The 17,841-nt window shown below is 45.6% G+C and overlaps 1 protein-coding gene across 2 annotated transcripts in view; it reads right to left on the minus strand.

The window, feature by feature from the left end:
* Positions 1-937: 937 nt before the first annotated feature.
* The window catches only part of LOC119168354 (sushi, von Willebrand factor type A, EGF and pentraxin domain-containing protein 1), a 68,849-nt gene continuing 51,945 nt past the window's right edge, over positions 938-17,841 (minus strand). For both annotated transcript variants that reach the window (XM_075866935.1, XM_075866934.1), the window contains exons 12-19: positions 11,682-11,790; positions 10,645-10,845; positions 9,086-9,420; positions 8,143-8,359; positions 6,255-6,416; positions 5,077-5,238; positions 2,863-3,024; positions 938-1,134 (exon numbers count right to left, since the gene is read on the minus strand). In XM_075866935.1, the coding sequence (XP_075723050.1) occupies positions 1,028-1,134; positions 2,863-3,024; positions 5,077-5,238; positions 6,255-6,416; positions 8,143-8,359; positions 9,086-9,420; positions 10,645-10,845; positions 11,682-11,790 (1,455 nt within the window). In that variant the 3' untranslated portion in view covers positions 938-1,027. The remainder of the gene's footprint in view (positions 1,135-2,862; positions 3,025-5,076; positions 5,239-6,254; positions 6,417-8,142; positions 8,360-9,085; positions 9,421-10,644; positions 10,846-11,681; positions 11,791-17,841) is intronic.

A 17,841-nucleotide genomic window follows, 5' to 3' on the forward strand; every position in this document is an offset into this window, starting at 1 on the left:
TCGGACGCGTATTCATACCATGTATTTGACTATACTACACAACGCGTGAAACCAATGCTTCTACGATATACAATGAAGAAGACGATGCGCCATTTTGTTGTTGCGCTGCTGTTTTTGTTTGCAATTATGACTCTTTTCGGAGGCATTAGGTTTTCGGTTGTCGCCCGCGCGCCTGTATTTTATTTATCGCTTGCAAAATCGATACTACTTGAACATGCACATCTGTTCACTTTAAGCATCCCTAGTGTGTGCCACGTGGCGACGAAATTCAACAAAAGAAGGCTCCAGTACAAAACTAAATTTCTGTGCTCCCAGTTTCTGATATTTCTAATTTAATTGACCGCTTTACACCCAGATAGCTTGCGAAAAATCTGTCGAAAAAAAACTGGTCCCAAACGTGTGATCACCGCCTAGGCTCCAGTCTAAGCATGAATCTTGCTGTTCCTGTAAATCATGTGTCATACGCATTTGTCGCTGTGTGCGCGTTGTGTTACATAACTTTTTTTAATCCTACATTTTAGTATCATCCATATACCAACCAAAGCAACAGCAACATTTGAATATTGCAGGCAATGCATGGACAGCCGAATGTTACATGTGCAGATCACTGTCGTGATGCGCGATGGGCTGAAAACGCCCCGCCACGGTGGTCTAGTGGCTAAGGTACTCGGCTGCTGACCCGCACGTCGCGGGATCAAATCCCGGCTGTGGCGGCTGCATTTCCGATGGAGGCGGAAATGTTGTAGGCCCGTGTACTTAGATTTGGGTGCACGTTAAAGAAACCCAGGCGGTCGAAATTTCCGGAGCCGTCCGCTACGGCGTCTGTCATAATCATATGGTGGTTTTGGGACGTTAAACCCCCACAAATCAATCAATCAAATCAAGCGTTGGGCTGAGAACGTGCGATTCAATTTTTGTGTAGATGAAGAGAGGTACATTTAAGTATTGCCAGCCACAGCTGAAGTTTTTATTGCAAAGCTAACCAATCATTTGTGGCTTGACAAAGATCACTTAGTGTGTCAAAGTTTTACGTTTCTGTTGCGTCATCATCTCGGTGTTGTCTACAGACGAAGTCGTGCTGGCGAGTGACACACGTTCCATTTGTGCAAGGGTGTGAGGCACAATGGTCCACTTCTGAAAATAGGAAACAAGCAATTCCCAGAGTCAGGGCCTCGTTCAAACAAATTGTTCTAGAAATAACAAAACTGAAAAAAAGGAAAGCTGTGCATACACAAAAATAGGTGGCGGAAATTGCAAAATAACCAGTAAAGCAGAATGCATTTAAATTGCTCGTTCGCTGCGTCTTACTTTCAAAAGCGTCTACAATTAACATAGCTTTGCTTCATGATAACCGTCTCTTCCACTTGTTCCTTAGAATTCAAAGTGAAATTTTCAAAGCGTAGTCTCGCGGGAGCCGATGTCTGCGTATAGTTGTCACGATTTCAAGGCATTCAAGCCATTAAGATGACAGGACCACTTGTCGATGCGACATGAAGCTTGACAGCACAACACCATAGTTGCTGCGCTACCACCAAAGCTAATTTGGATAGCTACATTATGAGGCCAACAACGCAGATTCCTTCGACGCTGCTCTTATCTGTATAGCACAGGCCTGCAAGACCTTGAAGACGAGACCGCTTGTCCAAATGTTGGCTGAGCAACGACATGCCGTGTTGAAAAACTTCTTCATTTCGTCAACACTCGGCCTTCTGCTAAACGTCGGCCTCGCTCTGATCGGATGCAATAGAAATACATCGTTCGCTGTAGTATCTGTGTTTATCTTAGGAGTGAGAGGGACCGAGCGTCGCTGCTGGAATAATACATATTCCACGAACAATAATGCTTACCTGTGACAGGCTGCTGAAAGTCTCTTGAAGAGACCCTCCACATGACACTCAAAAACTCGAGTTTAAATCGCTGTGAATATATTTAGTTAAATAAACTTGTCAGATCTATTTTAGAGTTGCGCCAAAAGGGTGGTGGTGTGTGTGTGTGTGAGTGTAGGGCGGGGGAGCCTCGCTCAGGTAGAATGGCAACCTTGATCAAATGTATGTTCTGGCATATGCTATCAAGGCTCTTCTAGCAGTACATGGCTCATTGTTCGTGGTTTGCTTTTATCGCTTAATTCACGTTATAGAGAGACTCAGCGCCGCTTCACTCACTGGAGCCGTCGTATTGCCTTATGCCAGTGCTTTGTGTAGAGTTCCACAGTGTTGGATTGTGATCTAACTAGATTGGATTGAGTTAGCTGCTAGCCTTAAGTCGTATCGCTCGCTGGTTTTGTGTCGACCGGTTGTGCTTCGCTATCTCCGACAACGCAGCTCTGCCTGACTGGGCTCGCCCTACGCCATCTCCTGAAGGCACTCTCCGACGACAGCGCAGCGCTGGCCTACTGGACTCGCCCTACGCCATCTCCTGACGCCGTCAAAAGCTCGCGTCGGGTATTGCCCCGTCCTCGGACTCCCGTGACTGTGTCCATCTTTCCCATCTTCTCTTTTCTTCCGTCGCTCGCTCTTCCTGCGCCTCGCTCTCTCATTCCTCTCTCACTATATATATATTTTATTCACAACCTTTTAATCCCTCCTTACCCCCATCCCTTGTGACCTACTGTTGAGGTGTCGCACTCTAGTGCAGACGGTTAGGGGGCTCACTTTTCTCTTCTTTTTCCTTTAAGAACCACACAAGAAAGAAGTTGTATAAAGTTCCAACACTTTGCTAAGCCATTCAGAGCTTCGCCCTTGCATCAAAACTGTGACTCATTGCAAAAACATTAGACGCAAATATTCTTGCAACAAATTGTAAAGAAGCTTTGAAATTGTCTCCTTTTAGGCGACAATGAAAAGCTTTTGCTCTTTATCTTACCGACGCAGTCGTGACTCGAGCGTGACCCTTCGTTCAGGTTTGTTTTCGGAACCGGGCATTCGACGCACGATTTACGACCCCTCATTTCCTGGTAAAAGCCTCGCTCGCACGGCGTGCACGGTTCCCTTCCACTCTCCGAGTAAGTTCCGGGCTCGCAGTATTCTGTAATAAAAGGAAAATTCACGATTGGCCTATTGGGGAAGGGGTGGGGGGTTAGGGGGAGTGGGCTGGTGTGTCAAAAGTATTCTACATCTATACAATGTACAAACACACGTGCAAACACACGTGTGACCATACGTAAAGGCGGGCTGAGCCTCCCTTCTGATCCCAAGCCTGAACTCTCTCTGGCTTCGCTCTTGAAAATGCGGCTCTTTGACACAAGTCCGGGGGTTTTTCGGCCTTACAAGTTGATACTGCAGTGTTGCTAGCACTTTCACATCATGTACCAACTGGCCCGGAAAACCCTGCTGCTAGACTGGGTTTCTACTAGTTTTCGGCCTACTTGTTTCATACACTTGCTTTCTCGGATGCGCTGTTGAAGATCCGAGAATTCACGTGTGCAATCCCCAATGCATGTCGAAACCCCGTGTCCTTAGACGTGGTTGAATGCCGGCCAGTATAAACTAGTAGTGGGTAATAAAAGCACTTCATTGGCCGCAATAACATTCCATATTACTATCTATGTGGGGAGTTATTACTAGGGTGCACGAAATTGCATTAGCTTCCTTATATTTAAAGTTAAATGCAATTAGCGTGATGCTATGTGGCGAAACCTGATATATCATTTGTGGAGTTTGCTGAAGCTCATTTGAATACGAATATATCCTCGGCATTCTAACTTGCATAGTACCTTAAAATAATGATACCAATGCACCACATTGAAGCATTGAAATGAGCATCTAAACGTAAGCTATATTTTACACGCAACTTTGGACAACAATGGTTTTGTTAGGAGCAGTACTTAGAGAACAATTTCGTACCGCTACTGCACGGTTTTTATGTGGTGTACGCCATATTTTTGTTGCCGGCCTCAGGGTTCGACATGCAATGACCAAAGTTGGGGTCGTCGCTGGGAACCTTGTAAACTATGGCAAAGGATTCAAACAAACGGTGCCACAGTGCACTCATTTTTACATTTTATTAGTTTTGAAGGCTCATTAAACTTGTAAATGCGTGCTTATCCTTTAATTGTGTCAGACCTCCCTTATTTCTAACGCGTAGCAGTTTCGTAGAAGATTAGGATGAAGTTATGAAGATGAAGTTATGCCATACACGACTCAGTGTAACTTTTCGTGTGTCACCTAGAGTAAGAAAGCTTCCCGAGCAGCTCAATATATATGCTCTTGATACTCAATGACTTGATGCAACTCTAAAATGGAAATACAGCGGGATTTAAAAACATTTTTAAGGCCGTGATATCGTTTTGGTGAAGGGACGACGGTGTCGTTCACATTTACATTTCATTTACTGACATTTATTTTCAAGAGATGCTTACTTCCACGTTTGCCCCTGGAAGGTCTTGGGGACCAATTTTAGCTTTCACTTCTGAGCTAATCAAAATGTTAAATTCAATGAAGCCATAGCGTTGGAGAGATGGAGACCAGGGAAGAGGACAAGACGAGCGCTACTTCACTGGGCAGAATATTCCCTCTCAGGTCGCTCTGACCCTGCAAGCTGCAAGTGCGGCAAGTTGAACAAGTTTGTTATGATGCATAACTTCGAATGCGTAGCGCATCAGACACGGATACAAAAGACATAGGTAGCTGTCTACGACTCTCATCTTTTCTATCCGTGTCTTATGCACTACCCATTCGAAGTTCCGCAAGCTGCAAGGGCGATGAACGACACGAGTTTGCATGGATCCGTATACCCTTGTCTCCTTCATCATCCTTGCAGCCTGCAGTGCCACAGTGCTTTCCTTTTACATAAGTGCGACGATTCCACCCAACGAAGTAGCGCACGTATGGTCTTCTTCCTTGGTTCTTGTCTTCTCAGCACTATGGCTTCGTTATGGGAAGAACTTCATGGCTCTCTTTCATTTTCACATCATCTACGAAGCTTGTTTTCTTTCGAACTCAATGAATGAGGGGTGAAAGGGGCACTGGGTAAGAGTTCTCCCTCAACTTACACCTCCCTAATGGGGAACTCTTAATACGTCTATAGCAGTGACAACAAGTCGGTATCCGAAGAAAATCGGGAACTGCTAAAACTGACTTTTGCAGTCGGTGATCTGAGCGCTGCCGTAGGCATCGTTTGAAGATCCCGCGGGGCAGAGTTTGCACTGGACCTGCTGGTACTGGTCTTGATATGTTCCCGGAGGACAGGTGCGGCAAGTCCCAAGCCCATTCCTGGAGAACGTGCCCGGAGGACAGGGTGCTAAATATGGGAAACAAAAGATTGAGAAAGTACATGTATTTACTGAGGGGAACAATTCCAAACGGTGAATGTGACACATACGCGATGAAGCGAAGGTTTGTCACTGCTGATACAATTGATAACTTCGAGCTTTTGAACTTGCAACATTTGCGTGTCGTCCTTGAGAAACACTTACTCAATCAAGTCCAGTACATGATTCTTCATGTACAAGGCGAAACGGGATGATGTACTTATAAACGTACAGACTCCTTCGCTAGAGGAAGCAGCATACATGGTGCGATGTGTGAGCCCTGCACTGCTTTGCATGAAGTATCCAGTGAGGCTAAACGTCTTAGCTTACTACACGATGCGTAGTATTTACCCTCGAGTGTTACCGTGCAAGCATAGGGTAGGGAGAGTAGTCGCCAACAGCAGCGACGCACTCATAGCTCCAAAATTATTCTATGCTTCTGCTACAATTCTCCATCGCTGAATCGTTGTTTGCAGCCAGCAGACATTTTCGTGTGGTCACGACGAAGTTTTGAGGCCACAAAAATGTGTCGTTCGCACGTTTTGGTCTGAGCGGCTGTAATTCTTTGTCCGGAGTAATTTAGTAAACCTCACTTCTTTGCTAAGCTCAAGTGTATGATGATGATATGTGAAGTTTAGCGTCCCCAAACCACCGTATGATTATGAGAGACGCCGTAGTGGAGGACTCCTCAAATTTCGACCACCTTGGGTTCATTACCGTGCACCCAAATCTGAGCACACGGGCCTATAAGGTCAAGTGAATCGAGGCATACAACATTCAGAAAACCTTCCACCTCTGTCGCACGCGTAATTTGTGACCTCGTGGCCACTCTGCCTGCCATAGCGGACCGAAGATTTGGTCGACAAAGCATATGACCAAATGAAAGTGATCCGCAGGGTGTGATTGAGCTGACTGTTTCTCGAGCAAGAAGTTACACTAGTTGCGAGACTAGAGACTTCCAGCAGCGGGATCAAAAACCGAGACAGCAGTGAACTCACAAGCTCACCCTGGCAATCCTGAGCACTCGTACTCTTGGAAGCGATGGTCACGGCTCCTTCAGGGCATGGCTTGCAGGCCACGGTGCCGTCTTGGTCCTGGTAGGTGCCCGTAGGACAGGGAGCACAGTAGCCCAATTCGCGGTCGTGAAAGGATCCTTTCGGGCACTTGACTGTAAAATGAAGTAAATGACGACGATGATGCTCGTTACTTTCATTGATGTGACGTACGAACCCTATTCGCTGGACTGATATGTTAGTCTAGAATTTATTGACAAAACATAGGAATAGACTAAGCCGAAAGTACAATTAACGGACAGGCGTATCCACACGCACGAACACCGACCCACGCACACGCGGAAACGAGAAATGATGAGAAATTTGGTACGTGCCGAGATTTCATGTACACGTTCGAGCGTCCCGGCTTGCGTTTGGCATCGTGCTCATGATCAGTAGTTCTGCGCCCGCACCCTTTGCGAAACGCATCGTTCTTCAAACGCACAGTGGCGTTACGGACACAACGTGCGCAATATCGAACTCACTGATGATAAAAACAGGCAGCGTGTACTAAACAGCCACTAATATAGTGTGATTAAAGTGGATCGCTTGAACTTTCTTTGAACATACTCATTAGATGTAAAGGTACATTTTCTCTAACCTCGCAGCATCTTACGGCTTCTGTCAACTGTGTGCGGTTCACAATTTCCGGAGCCCTCTACTACGGCATCTCTTGTAATCATAAGTTGGTTTGAGTTCGATGGGTTTTTGTGAATAATTTCCATTTTGCATGTCCTGCTGCTGTGAGATGGAGATAGAGTTACACGCAAGACTACCGGACACTGGAATGACCACGGGTGTTGCTTCCAGGAATATTATCGTGGTTTTGGGAAGCTAACCCCACATAATAATCAATCAATCAGTCTATACTGTTGCTATAGGTGTTTAGGCGCAGTCGTGCAATATCCCCGCCACTCGTTGTAAGCAACTCAAAAGTCACACAGACTGGAAGGCGGCACCTATCTTTGTGTTTTTCTTCTTAGTTGGTTGCAATTTTTCCAGGCTCCCGAAAGCGTTCTGCAGGTAACATGTTTGTACACTGTCTTCGCGATGAAAAGCTTGGAAGCTCTGAAGCTCTCTGCCCCTTATGCGATGCCTCCGGTAAAGGCCCATTTTTGGCCAAACTACAATAGGATCTAATGACGTGACATGTAATATGCATGTTATCAGAGTGGTGTCATGTTGACGTCTCATAAGGTAAAACATATTGGTGTACTGTGACGTCTTGATGCCGGTACAGCATGACGTAATCGCGTGATTTCTCGCATAACTTCTTGTTGACCCCAACACCGCCAAGACTAACTTTTTCGAACAGCTACGCTACTTATTATAATAATTGCCAGTAACAACAGAGCTACATCGCAGCGATGCTAAGTTGAAGAGAGTGCACTCTATTAAAGCTACACTGGTGGCTCACGGCCGCTCTTGATCATCATAAGGCCTGATCCGGATCTTGTTTCTTCGTAGTGACTGGCTCCTATATACAAACCGCAAAATGGAGGAAATATTTGCCGAGAAAGTTGATTACAGTCCGCCGCGGTAGAGCTGTGGTTACGGTGCTCGGCGACTGAGCCGAAGATCGCCGGTTCGATTCCAGCCGTGGCTGTCGCACTGCGACGGTGGCGAAATGCCAGCTGCCCAGGTACTGTATGAGGTCAGTGCAGGCTAAAGAACACTATAGATGGTCAAAATTTCAGGAGCTGCCCAGTACGGCGTCTGCCACATTCTTATCACAGTTTTGGAACGTAATACTCGCAGGTAATAGTAAACTTGATTCCAGTCGGGTTTATGCGCGATCAGCAGCGCATTGTGGGACGCCGGCATCAGTCCCGATCTACTCACCACAGTCTCCGTCGCTGTTCAGCGCTTCTCCGTCTGCGCAGACGACTGCATAGTCTTCTGTGTAGTAGTCTTTCAAGCGCATGTCCACGGTCACGTGGTCCTCGTCGGCTACTTGCTCTAGTACGAGCGGGTCGATTTCGCCGATTCCACGCAGAATTTCGTCCACTGCTGCGGCGAGCTTTTCGGTGTCGTTTTGAAAGGCGACTTCGTTTTCTTCCTGCATGAAATAATAATAAAAAACAGTATGCTAATGACTGCTAGTGATGCGAGGTTGTTAGCTAGTTAGCTAGATTATTAGAGAGATAAATAGATAGATAGATAGATAGGTAGATAGATGGGTAGATAGATAGATAGATAGATAGATAGTTCTGCTCATTTTTCTTCCTCGTTTTCAATTAAATTCTATTTATCTCACCCTCTATCTGGCTATGTCTTCCTGTTGATTTCTATATTTCAATGGCTTTATTTTTCTCTCTAATTCTCTTTATCTGTTACTATCTATGTATGTCTTTCTCCATCCTCATCCTTTCTCTTTAAACTCGTTCTCTTGCCGAAACATTGTGCTCATGATAAATGTAGCTTTTTTTTTTACACGGCCGACGTACTTCCTCGTTGCGCAGGAATTCAATTTCGTTTTTGCTAAGTATATTGTGCGGCTTGCCGATTTCTGTGGCGCATACATGACGAAGTTTCCAGGTGACATTCATTAGTTCCTTGGTTGCTCGCCATTCTCGATTTCTCGTTTATTCCTGTAGCGATCGATTTATTTTTCATCCTTTCCAAAATAATTACTTCATATAATAACCACTTGCTTTGCGGTGATCCACCGTTGTGGGTAAGAGCCAAAAATCAAGGAACAAACAAGTAAGCAAGAAAGCAGGGTTTGCCAGACGAGAAACGATTCAACCAACAGCTTGGCTGTTGAAAATCTCATCGCACTCACGCTGACATCGAGGACAAATTGAGCATCTACGGCCGCGATAGAGGCGTTGGTCGTGGGTTCGTCGACCACACTCCTCGTCAATCTCGTACGCAGCCAGGAACCGTTGCTGTGGCCCGCTGCGTTGCCCAGCTCCATCACTCTGCCGCAAGACACTCCAACGGTGTTTAATTGACACTTATTTACCGAGCCGCACTTCGAGCTCTTATTCGTCGTCCTCTCGAAGTTTTTGATGAAGATTCTTCTTATGGTGTTCTGTACGATGGGATCCCTGCAGTCACCGTGGTAGTAGTAGTAAGCATGGTACAATTTCCTGGCTTGCGTCGGAAGCGACTTTACTGAAACCATGAGAAACAAACCAAAATATAAGATAGACGTATAGCTCAAGCTTTTTAGTTATGGTTGCACGGAACTAAGACGAAGTGACTATATATATGAGAAGGCCGTGGCATCCCCAATAGAAAGCCACGCGAATCATGACGAACCTACATGACATGCATGTTATAATTTTCATAATACGACATATTATTTATGTTCACCACGCACTCGTGTTATGCCATACCAGTTTCGGTATGTATCAGATATACAAAATGGCCACGAGAGCACCAACTCATTAACAACGGCGAAGCTATAACGGAATTGTGGGCGCTTTGCCGGAATATTTTGCCTTGGCGAACTAAAAGTGATCTGCTGGACGAGTAACTTCGATAGCAGAAATTTCGCATTTCTGCAGCAACACAATGAAGCTCCTAAACCACGTTTTTCTGACCCCGTGGTGGTCTCTCGCTCAGGCTGTTATACAGGCTGATGAACGCTGATTTAGGCATCTTTTCGGAGGGAAGAGGGGGGTGGGTGGGCTCCCCTTTTATATAAAGTGGTCGCTGGGCAGGTAGATGTGGTTCGAGTGTCACTTTGATGTCTTAAGCCACGACAAAAAAAAAGAAAAAGAAAGAAAAAAAGAAAACTGAAGAGAGGGGGGGGGGGGGCACAGGTCGGGCAGGCCACTCCTGGCTACGCCACTGATTACGATCGCTGGAAAGAACATGAAAGACTCTTCGCCAATTCATTCGAAAAACGACGCTCCATGGAAGGCTACTATACAATCGTAAAGTACGCCTGTATTATTATTTCTTTTTTGGAGAACTTTCCTTTCAATGTATAGAATGCGCGTTGTTGGTTCGAATTGCGCTGAAATTCACTTTTGTTTTGCAATAGTATTGCTCGGAAGAATCAAGAACGTGGGGCAGTGCCAAGACATTTCGAGCAAGTTTTTTTCTCCCTGTCCTAACCACATACTGTAAATCCGTATGGGGTAAATAAACTCCATTCAATTCAATTGAAAATGCTTGTAAAGAAACAAAAGAGAGGAAAGAAGAGAATAATAAATTAGCCAACATTTATATCAACTGACTAAAGATAGATAAAAATTAAAGAAAAGCAATACGCCAGTCACGGCCACGCGGAGCTTATTTTGCCGAAATTTCACAGGTTAGGGTTCCAGAACTTTTCTCCTTCATGCATTTGGACAGAAATAGCATCGGCTCAAAAACTTTTATACAAACGTGCACAGTCAGGCCAGGGCACAGGCATGTTCCGTGGTAGAGTCTTCCATTGCAGGCTGTCGTCGCATATGTAGGCTTCTGCCGGCTTACTCAAGAACTCAAACCGGTCATCGCAGAGGGCCTGGCAGAACTGGCCGTAGTATTGGTCATCACACGCCAACGCCCCGTTTAGGGGAGCAGGGTGGAATGGACAGTTGCTGCCTGCGGTGAACGGAACAAATACAGACAAACGATTACGACACCACGGTGACAGCGACCAGCTAACGGTAACGACTACATAAGCGCACCACCGTTCTGTGACATATGAGATGCATGGTTGATTGGGTGAGCGAATATACACCATGCGAAGACGTGAGTTCACGATAGAAACGCAAAGAACTTCCGTCAACATTTGAGACCAGCTGGGCATACGAATCATTGCGTTCGTTTCGACGTGCTCACGTTCTCCCCTTCTGGAATGTCTACCCTTTGTAGACTGGGTTAACTTCGGCTCAGCGCTATAACTTCAGTATTATTATCCGAGTTTTACGTCCCAAAACCACTATATGAGGCAGGATCTAGGCGGCAGTGGAGGAGTGGGGGGTTCAGAATACTTTCACCCTCTGGAGTTCTCTCGCAAGAACAAACGTGGCACAGTACATGGACCGCATTTCACCTTTACTGTAATGTGGCCACCACGGCCGGGATCAAGCGCGACCAACACGTCAGCAGCCGAGCACTGCAACCACTATCGGCCTTTCGTACCGAATCAAATAAATGCTCTCGTCCCTTATCGCTTTTAAAGACTGTAGTCTTTCTTGGGGACCTTCGACGCAAAAATTTTGGTCGTCTGCCTGTCTTTCTGTCTGTGGACTTGTCTGTTTGACAGCCTTACTCAGACTCAAACTCGCCAAAATATTACAGAGGCGGACTCACTCAGAATCAGACTCACGGCTCGATCCGAGTCTGAGTGAGTCCAGGTGAATCGGCTCACAAAGGAGTTCTTTGATCTATGAGAGTCCGTTGCAGTTTGCTACAAAGTTTCTAATCTTACTCACGCCACACGTTGATGTGGAAGACACAAGTAGCGCTGTTTCCACTCTTATCCCGTGCTGTGTAAGTGATCCTGTGAGTTCCGAGTCCGAACATGGAACCAGGCTTTCGGTTCTGGAAAGAGAATAAACAGTGAGAAGCGCGAAGTGCACAAAGGCGGTGCAGAATTGTTTTCGGTACTTTCAAAGAAAGGTCAGAATAATAGGCGGCCCTTGTTCATTTGACAATTACTGCATCGAAAGTGGCGTAGAAGCGAGCATGTCAAATAACTTGAAACTCCGGTGCCCTAGTTACGGTTCTCCAACGTCTTCGTGATGTGCAGCAACGCGAAATTAAAAGATGAAGAGTGGCACTTAGTACCAGTGCTAGCGATCGCATTTCTCGTTGAAACGAGGAATCGTGCAAGGGCACCGTAATCCGGAATGAGACATTGCGCGTCACATCATCAGTTGAACTGTACCAAAATGCAGTTTGTTGCGCTGATCGGGTCAGAAATAATAAACTGTTGCAATGCAGAAGCAGAATTTTCCGACAAGTGCCCGAAATGTGCATGCTAGTAGAAACGAGCATCGTCTTTTCTATACGGAGGATCCGCAATCTGCCTCCCCGGAACGACACCCACCAATACTCCACCCCCATTTTTTACGGAAGACCTAAATGACAGTTCAGACATCCAATAATGTTATTGCTTGTGACCGCTGTTTGTAAATTGCAGTCTTGTGACACGCGTGCCGAAGATAAACAGGATTTTTTCCTCCACACAACTTTTTTCTCCTTTGCCTACAAAGCCCCAAGTTCTCCGCCTTTCTGTTTGTCGTGTGGCACCAGCCGCGTCGTCTTTGTGCAATTTGGCCATCGCCTCAAAATTCTGCCGACTCCTCCTTCAAGTGATGCAAGCTGATCTTTATTGAAACTCAGACAATCTTATGAGCTGTAGCATTTTACTGCCAAGTGTACCATGACTTGAGTCCAAGTTTTATGGCGTCCACGCAGAAGAACTTTATTCTAAAAAGTAAGCGTTAAATGAAGATAGCAAACACATATCGCGGCTCGTTAAGAGCTATAGAGTGAAAGGAAGAATCGGGCTTCCTGACGCACTCTTTTTACCAGCCGGAGCTAGTAGAATTGCACATGTGACACAAAGTGAATAACTAAATGCAATTATAAATACTTCTCAAATATAAAGCATTTCCAAGCGAACTTAGGCAACCTTGAGCGTATCCATTCGTCCGTCCGTCCGTAATTGCATTGCAATAATGCATGTGGTCGAGGATGCAATGTCCACCGTTTTGGCACCAACATCACTGTCTCAAATTTAATTTGGAGCACGAGATAAAAAAAAGAATTAGAAAGAAGATGCATTCATATGGTGGCTACCTTTTATTCATGAAGTATCTTGCATGCAATCTGGACTTACCATTTCCTAATATTTCATGTTTTGTAAATAATCTGATTTTCGTCATTACATGTTTGTACTATAATATCATTATTTCGTTAATTCCGCGAATATTCACCATCGTCGTCTCTGTGAGCAATTGCTAGTGGGCTCATTTGAAAAATAATAATCCTTCTCATTGCTCATTCTTTTCCATACTCTGCGTCGAATTTTCTTGACATTGGAGCGAAGGCTACAGAGCCAAACCGCGTGCATCCTATACCACCAGGGAATGTAGTTCCACGATAACGCCCATATTTTCAACGAGAAGTGTAAGAGTTAGTCTATTTTCTGCGTTGAGCTATTTGAGATAGGACGCAGCACACACCAGTAAGACAGTTGCAATAATTCATCTTTACAGCACTCTCGGGCGCACGAGAAACTCCAACCTTTTTAGACGGGACGCGCGAGGCTCGCAATGGCGTGAGACACGCCTCCGCATCGGCTCCGTGAAATGACCACTTTTTCACGCGGAAAGGACAACGGATGGATGGATGGATGGATGGATGTGGCTGTACCCTTTAGATCGGGCGGCGGCTAACGCCACCTAGCCGTAATACTTAGTGAACTAACCATTACACTTATTTTTTTTTCTTTTAAATAATGAAGTTGAGGATTCGTACTTCGCAGTGAAGGGTTTAATTTTCACTCGTGCCTTGACTTTAGCCACCAATCAGATAACCTCCTTCTAGTTAAGTCTACCCGCTTAAAGTCTATTTTGCCCTTGCTGTCCCTAAATCCCAGTGCTTTGAAAAACTCTGCGCCATCATCCTGAACTATAGGGTGAAGCCCTTTACAGAACATTATCAAGTGTTCGGCAGTTTCTTCTTCCTCTCCACACGCACTGCATACTGTGTCGACCCCTTCGTATTTGGCCCGATATGTCTTGGTTCGCAGTACTCCCGTCCTGGCCTCAAACAGTAGAGAACTACCCCGAGTATTATCATAGATCCTTTCCTTGGCAATTTCCTGCTTAAAAGTTCGATAGATCTCTAGTGCGGACTTCTTAATCATGCCCATTCTCCACATGTCAGTCTCCGTTTCCTTCACTTTTTTCTTAACCGATAGTTCTTTTTGGTTTGGCCACCTGCTGTTGTCTAAGTATTTACCAGTCAACTTCCTGGTTCGCTTCCTCCATTTTGTATCGACATTCTTCATGTACAAGTAGCTGAAAACCTTCCTAGCCCAACGCTCTTCCCCCATTTCTCTCAATCGCTTCTCAAATTTTATCTTGCTGCTAGCTTCCCTGCCCTCAAATGATGTCCATCCCATATCACCTTGTACTCCCTGATTTGGTGTATTCCCGTGAGCTCCTAAAGCAAGCCTACCTATTCCACGTTGCTTAATTTCTAATCTTGCTTGAACTTCTGATCTCATGCACAAGACCGCATTGCTGAACGTCAGCCCAGGAACCATGACCCCTTTCCATATTCCTCTCACAACATCATATCTATTGTAATTCCACAGTGCCCTATTTTTCATGACTGCTGCATTCCTGTTACCTTTAGTCGTCACGTATATTTCGTGTTCCCTCAGATACTCGGTCCCATTGCTTATCCATACGCCCAGATATTTGTATTTATCTGTTATCTCTAGCGTGACCTCCTGTATTCTAAGCTCACTACCTTCGTTGTCATTGAAAATCATGACTGCTGATTTTTCCCTACCGAATCTAAAATCTAACCTATCTCCCTCATTACCGCAGATGTCCATCAATCTCTGCAAATCTTCCTTGTTGTTGGCCATTAGCACTATATCATCTGCGTACCTTAATGCTGGTAGTGCCTGATCAATAAGTTTTCCTTGTTTGACTAAAGAGAGGTTGAAGCCCAGTCCACTTCCCTCTAATTTTGCCTCTAATCCTTGTAGGTACATCATGAATAATAAGGGTGACAGGGGGCACCCCTGCCTAAGCCCCCGTTTTACCTCTGCAGGCTTGGATACCTGTTTTTCCCACTTTATAACTACCTTGTTACCTTTATAGACACCCTTTAAAATATTAGTGACTACATGTTCCACGCCTAGTGTGTCCAGTATTCCCCACAATTCCTCTTGAACCACGCTATCGTACGCTCCCTTGATATCCAAAAATGCTAGCCACAGGGGCCTGTGTTCTTTTTGTGCTATTTCGATGCACTGTGTCAGTGAGAACAGATTGTCTTCCAACCTCCTGTGTTTCCGAAACCCATTCTGCAGTTCCCCCAGCACCCCCTCATTCTCTATCCACGCCGGCAGTCTTTCCTTTATAATCTGCATCGCCAGCCTGTAGACCACTGATGCCACTGTTATAGGACGGTAGTTGTTTATGTCAGCTTTGTCCCCCTTTCCTTTATAGATCATGCTCATCCTGCTAAGTTTCCATCCATCGGGAACTTCACCATCGATTATTATTGTACTCACTGCCTCTCTCAAAGCCTGCTTAGACTTCGGACCTAATGTTTTTATCAGCCTAATTGGAATGCCATCTGGGCCTGTTGATGTACTACTAGGAACCCTTTTCTCAGCCCTTTCCCACTCTTGTTGTGAAAATGGAGCCATTGCACCACTTGATTCGTCTTTGTCTATTGTGGTGCATAAAGTACTTCTTTGTTGAAATTTTTCTGTCACTCTTGTTCTTATATATTCAATAGCTTCGTCCCCTTCTAGCCTAGCACCTTGGGCGGTAGTTATAAAGTTCTGCTCTAGGCTCGTCTCATTTCTTAGGGAGTTTAGATGGTTCCAAAATTTCGCAGCTGCCTTTCTATCTTTTTTATGTACTTCTGCCAGCCACTGAGCTCCCTTCCTTTTATTCTTTTCATTGATCAGAAGGGATGCATCCCTTCTACAGCTTAGAAAGGTTGCCCATTTTCTTTCCACATCATCTGTCGGTTCACCCCACTGCTTAGCATGTCTCTGTTCCCTAGAGGCTTCCTGGCGGTTTGCTATGGCTCTCTTAACTTCCTCATCCCACCAACTTTTGGGTTTGTGTCTTCTTTTCCGGGGTGACTTGTCACGCGTCTTAGCAAGCTCTATCTCAAAGAGTCTAATTAGATTCGTGTATGTCCACACTGTCTTATTATCCTCCGTGATTACTTTCTCAATTTGTTTAGTGGCTATTTCAATTTGCCTTTCTGGATAAAAATTTTCCTGTAGTTGCCCATCTTGTCTCCTTCCCACTTTCACTGCTCTTCCAAAACTTAGCTTGATACGTTTGTGATCGCTACCCAGACTTCTGGAGCCACCTTCATCTATGTGCATTTCCCTGAGCTTATCATACACCCTATGTGACATCAGTGCATAATCTATCGTCGACTGAAGCCTTCCGACCTCCCATGTTATTTTCCCTTCACACTTCTCGGTACAGTTGCAAATGATCAAATCAAGCCTTTCACACATATCCATGATCATTTTGCCTGTCGGGTCGGTATACCCATCTATATTTTCTATGTGCGCATTCATGTCTCCTAGTATAATTATCTCGCACTCTCTTCCTAACTCCTGAATGTCCTTTGATATACACTCTACCATTGCCTGGTTTTCCTCTCTGGCCTTTGCTCCCGTCCACAAGTACATGAAACCAAGGAGTGTCATTTGACCTGGCACTTTCCCTTTTAGCCATAAATGTTCCTTGCACTCCTGCTTGACTCTTTGCCAGTCTGTACTTTTATGAATGAATGCCCCAATACCACCCCCCTTTCTGCTGCCTTCTGTTCTATTACAATACTCCCACGCGTAGTCCGGATTGTTCGGAGGTTGTTCCATGTCCCTGAGATGTGTTTCTACAAAACCGTATACCATCGGCCTCTCTTCCCTTAGCTGTTCTTCTATCTCTTCCCACTTCAGCCTGTTCCTATCACCCTGCATGTTAATATACCCTATGGGTGAATTGGATCGGCGCTCGTGGCTACGTCTATTTATGCCCCGGACTCTACGTATCTTAGATATTGGTGCCACTTTGGAATCGTATCTGTCCATACCACCTGTCGAAGAGTCTCCCTGGTAGTTTTCCTCGTTACTAGCTATCCTGCACCCCGAAGGGCTCGCTTGCCCCCAAAAAAGCTACTGCGCGTCCTGCAAGTCGCCAACCCACCTCATGACCTAGCCGCCCATCGAAGTGAATTCTGCCTCGTTGAAAACCCCCCCACCTATGCACCTCTCTGTTTATTTCCACCACCTCAAAGCCTTTCTCTCGACTCATCCGCCATATCTCTTGGTTTGCGTTGACCACCGCTCTTTGCAGGTTGCTATCACGCACCGGTACCTCCGGTATCGTGCATATCAGTACCTGCACCTTAGGAGAAGTGGCGCGCATGTCATCGACGCCTTTCGCCAGTGTTGCTGCTAGTCCTGCTGCATCTTCATTTAGGACATCGTTTAAACCGCCTGAAATTATGACGAGGTTACGTCTATCAGCTGTCGTTTCTAGCTTTGCGCTCGCTTGCTTCATGACTGCTTCCAGCTTGCGTCCTGGGAACGCCCCTACTGCAACCCTCTTGTCACCTCTTATCCTCTCTTTGATGGCTTCTGTGCATCGATTTAAATTTGAGTCCCCGGCGATTATCACATGCTGTGTCTTTTCCGCTGGAGCGTTCTGCACCTGGGGGCTACTTGCACCTGTGACGCTGGCTGCTTTGTTCCCTTCCTGCCCCACCACTACCTCGCTGAAGCTGGGCATTGCGACAGTTGAACCGGCTAAACCTGTTTTTTCCAAGCTTGCTTGCTTTTCCTTCTCCACCGTTCTGGTTGCCGGT

Source organism: Rhipicephalus microplus, chromosome 6 (assembly GCF_043290135.1).
Source record: "Rhipicephalus microplus isolate Deutch F79 chromosome 6, USDA_Rmic, whole genome shotgun sequence".
NCBI classification, from domain to species: Eukaryota; Metazoa; Arthropoda; class Arachnida; order Ixodida; family Ixodidae; genus Rhipicephalus; species Rhipicephalus microplus.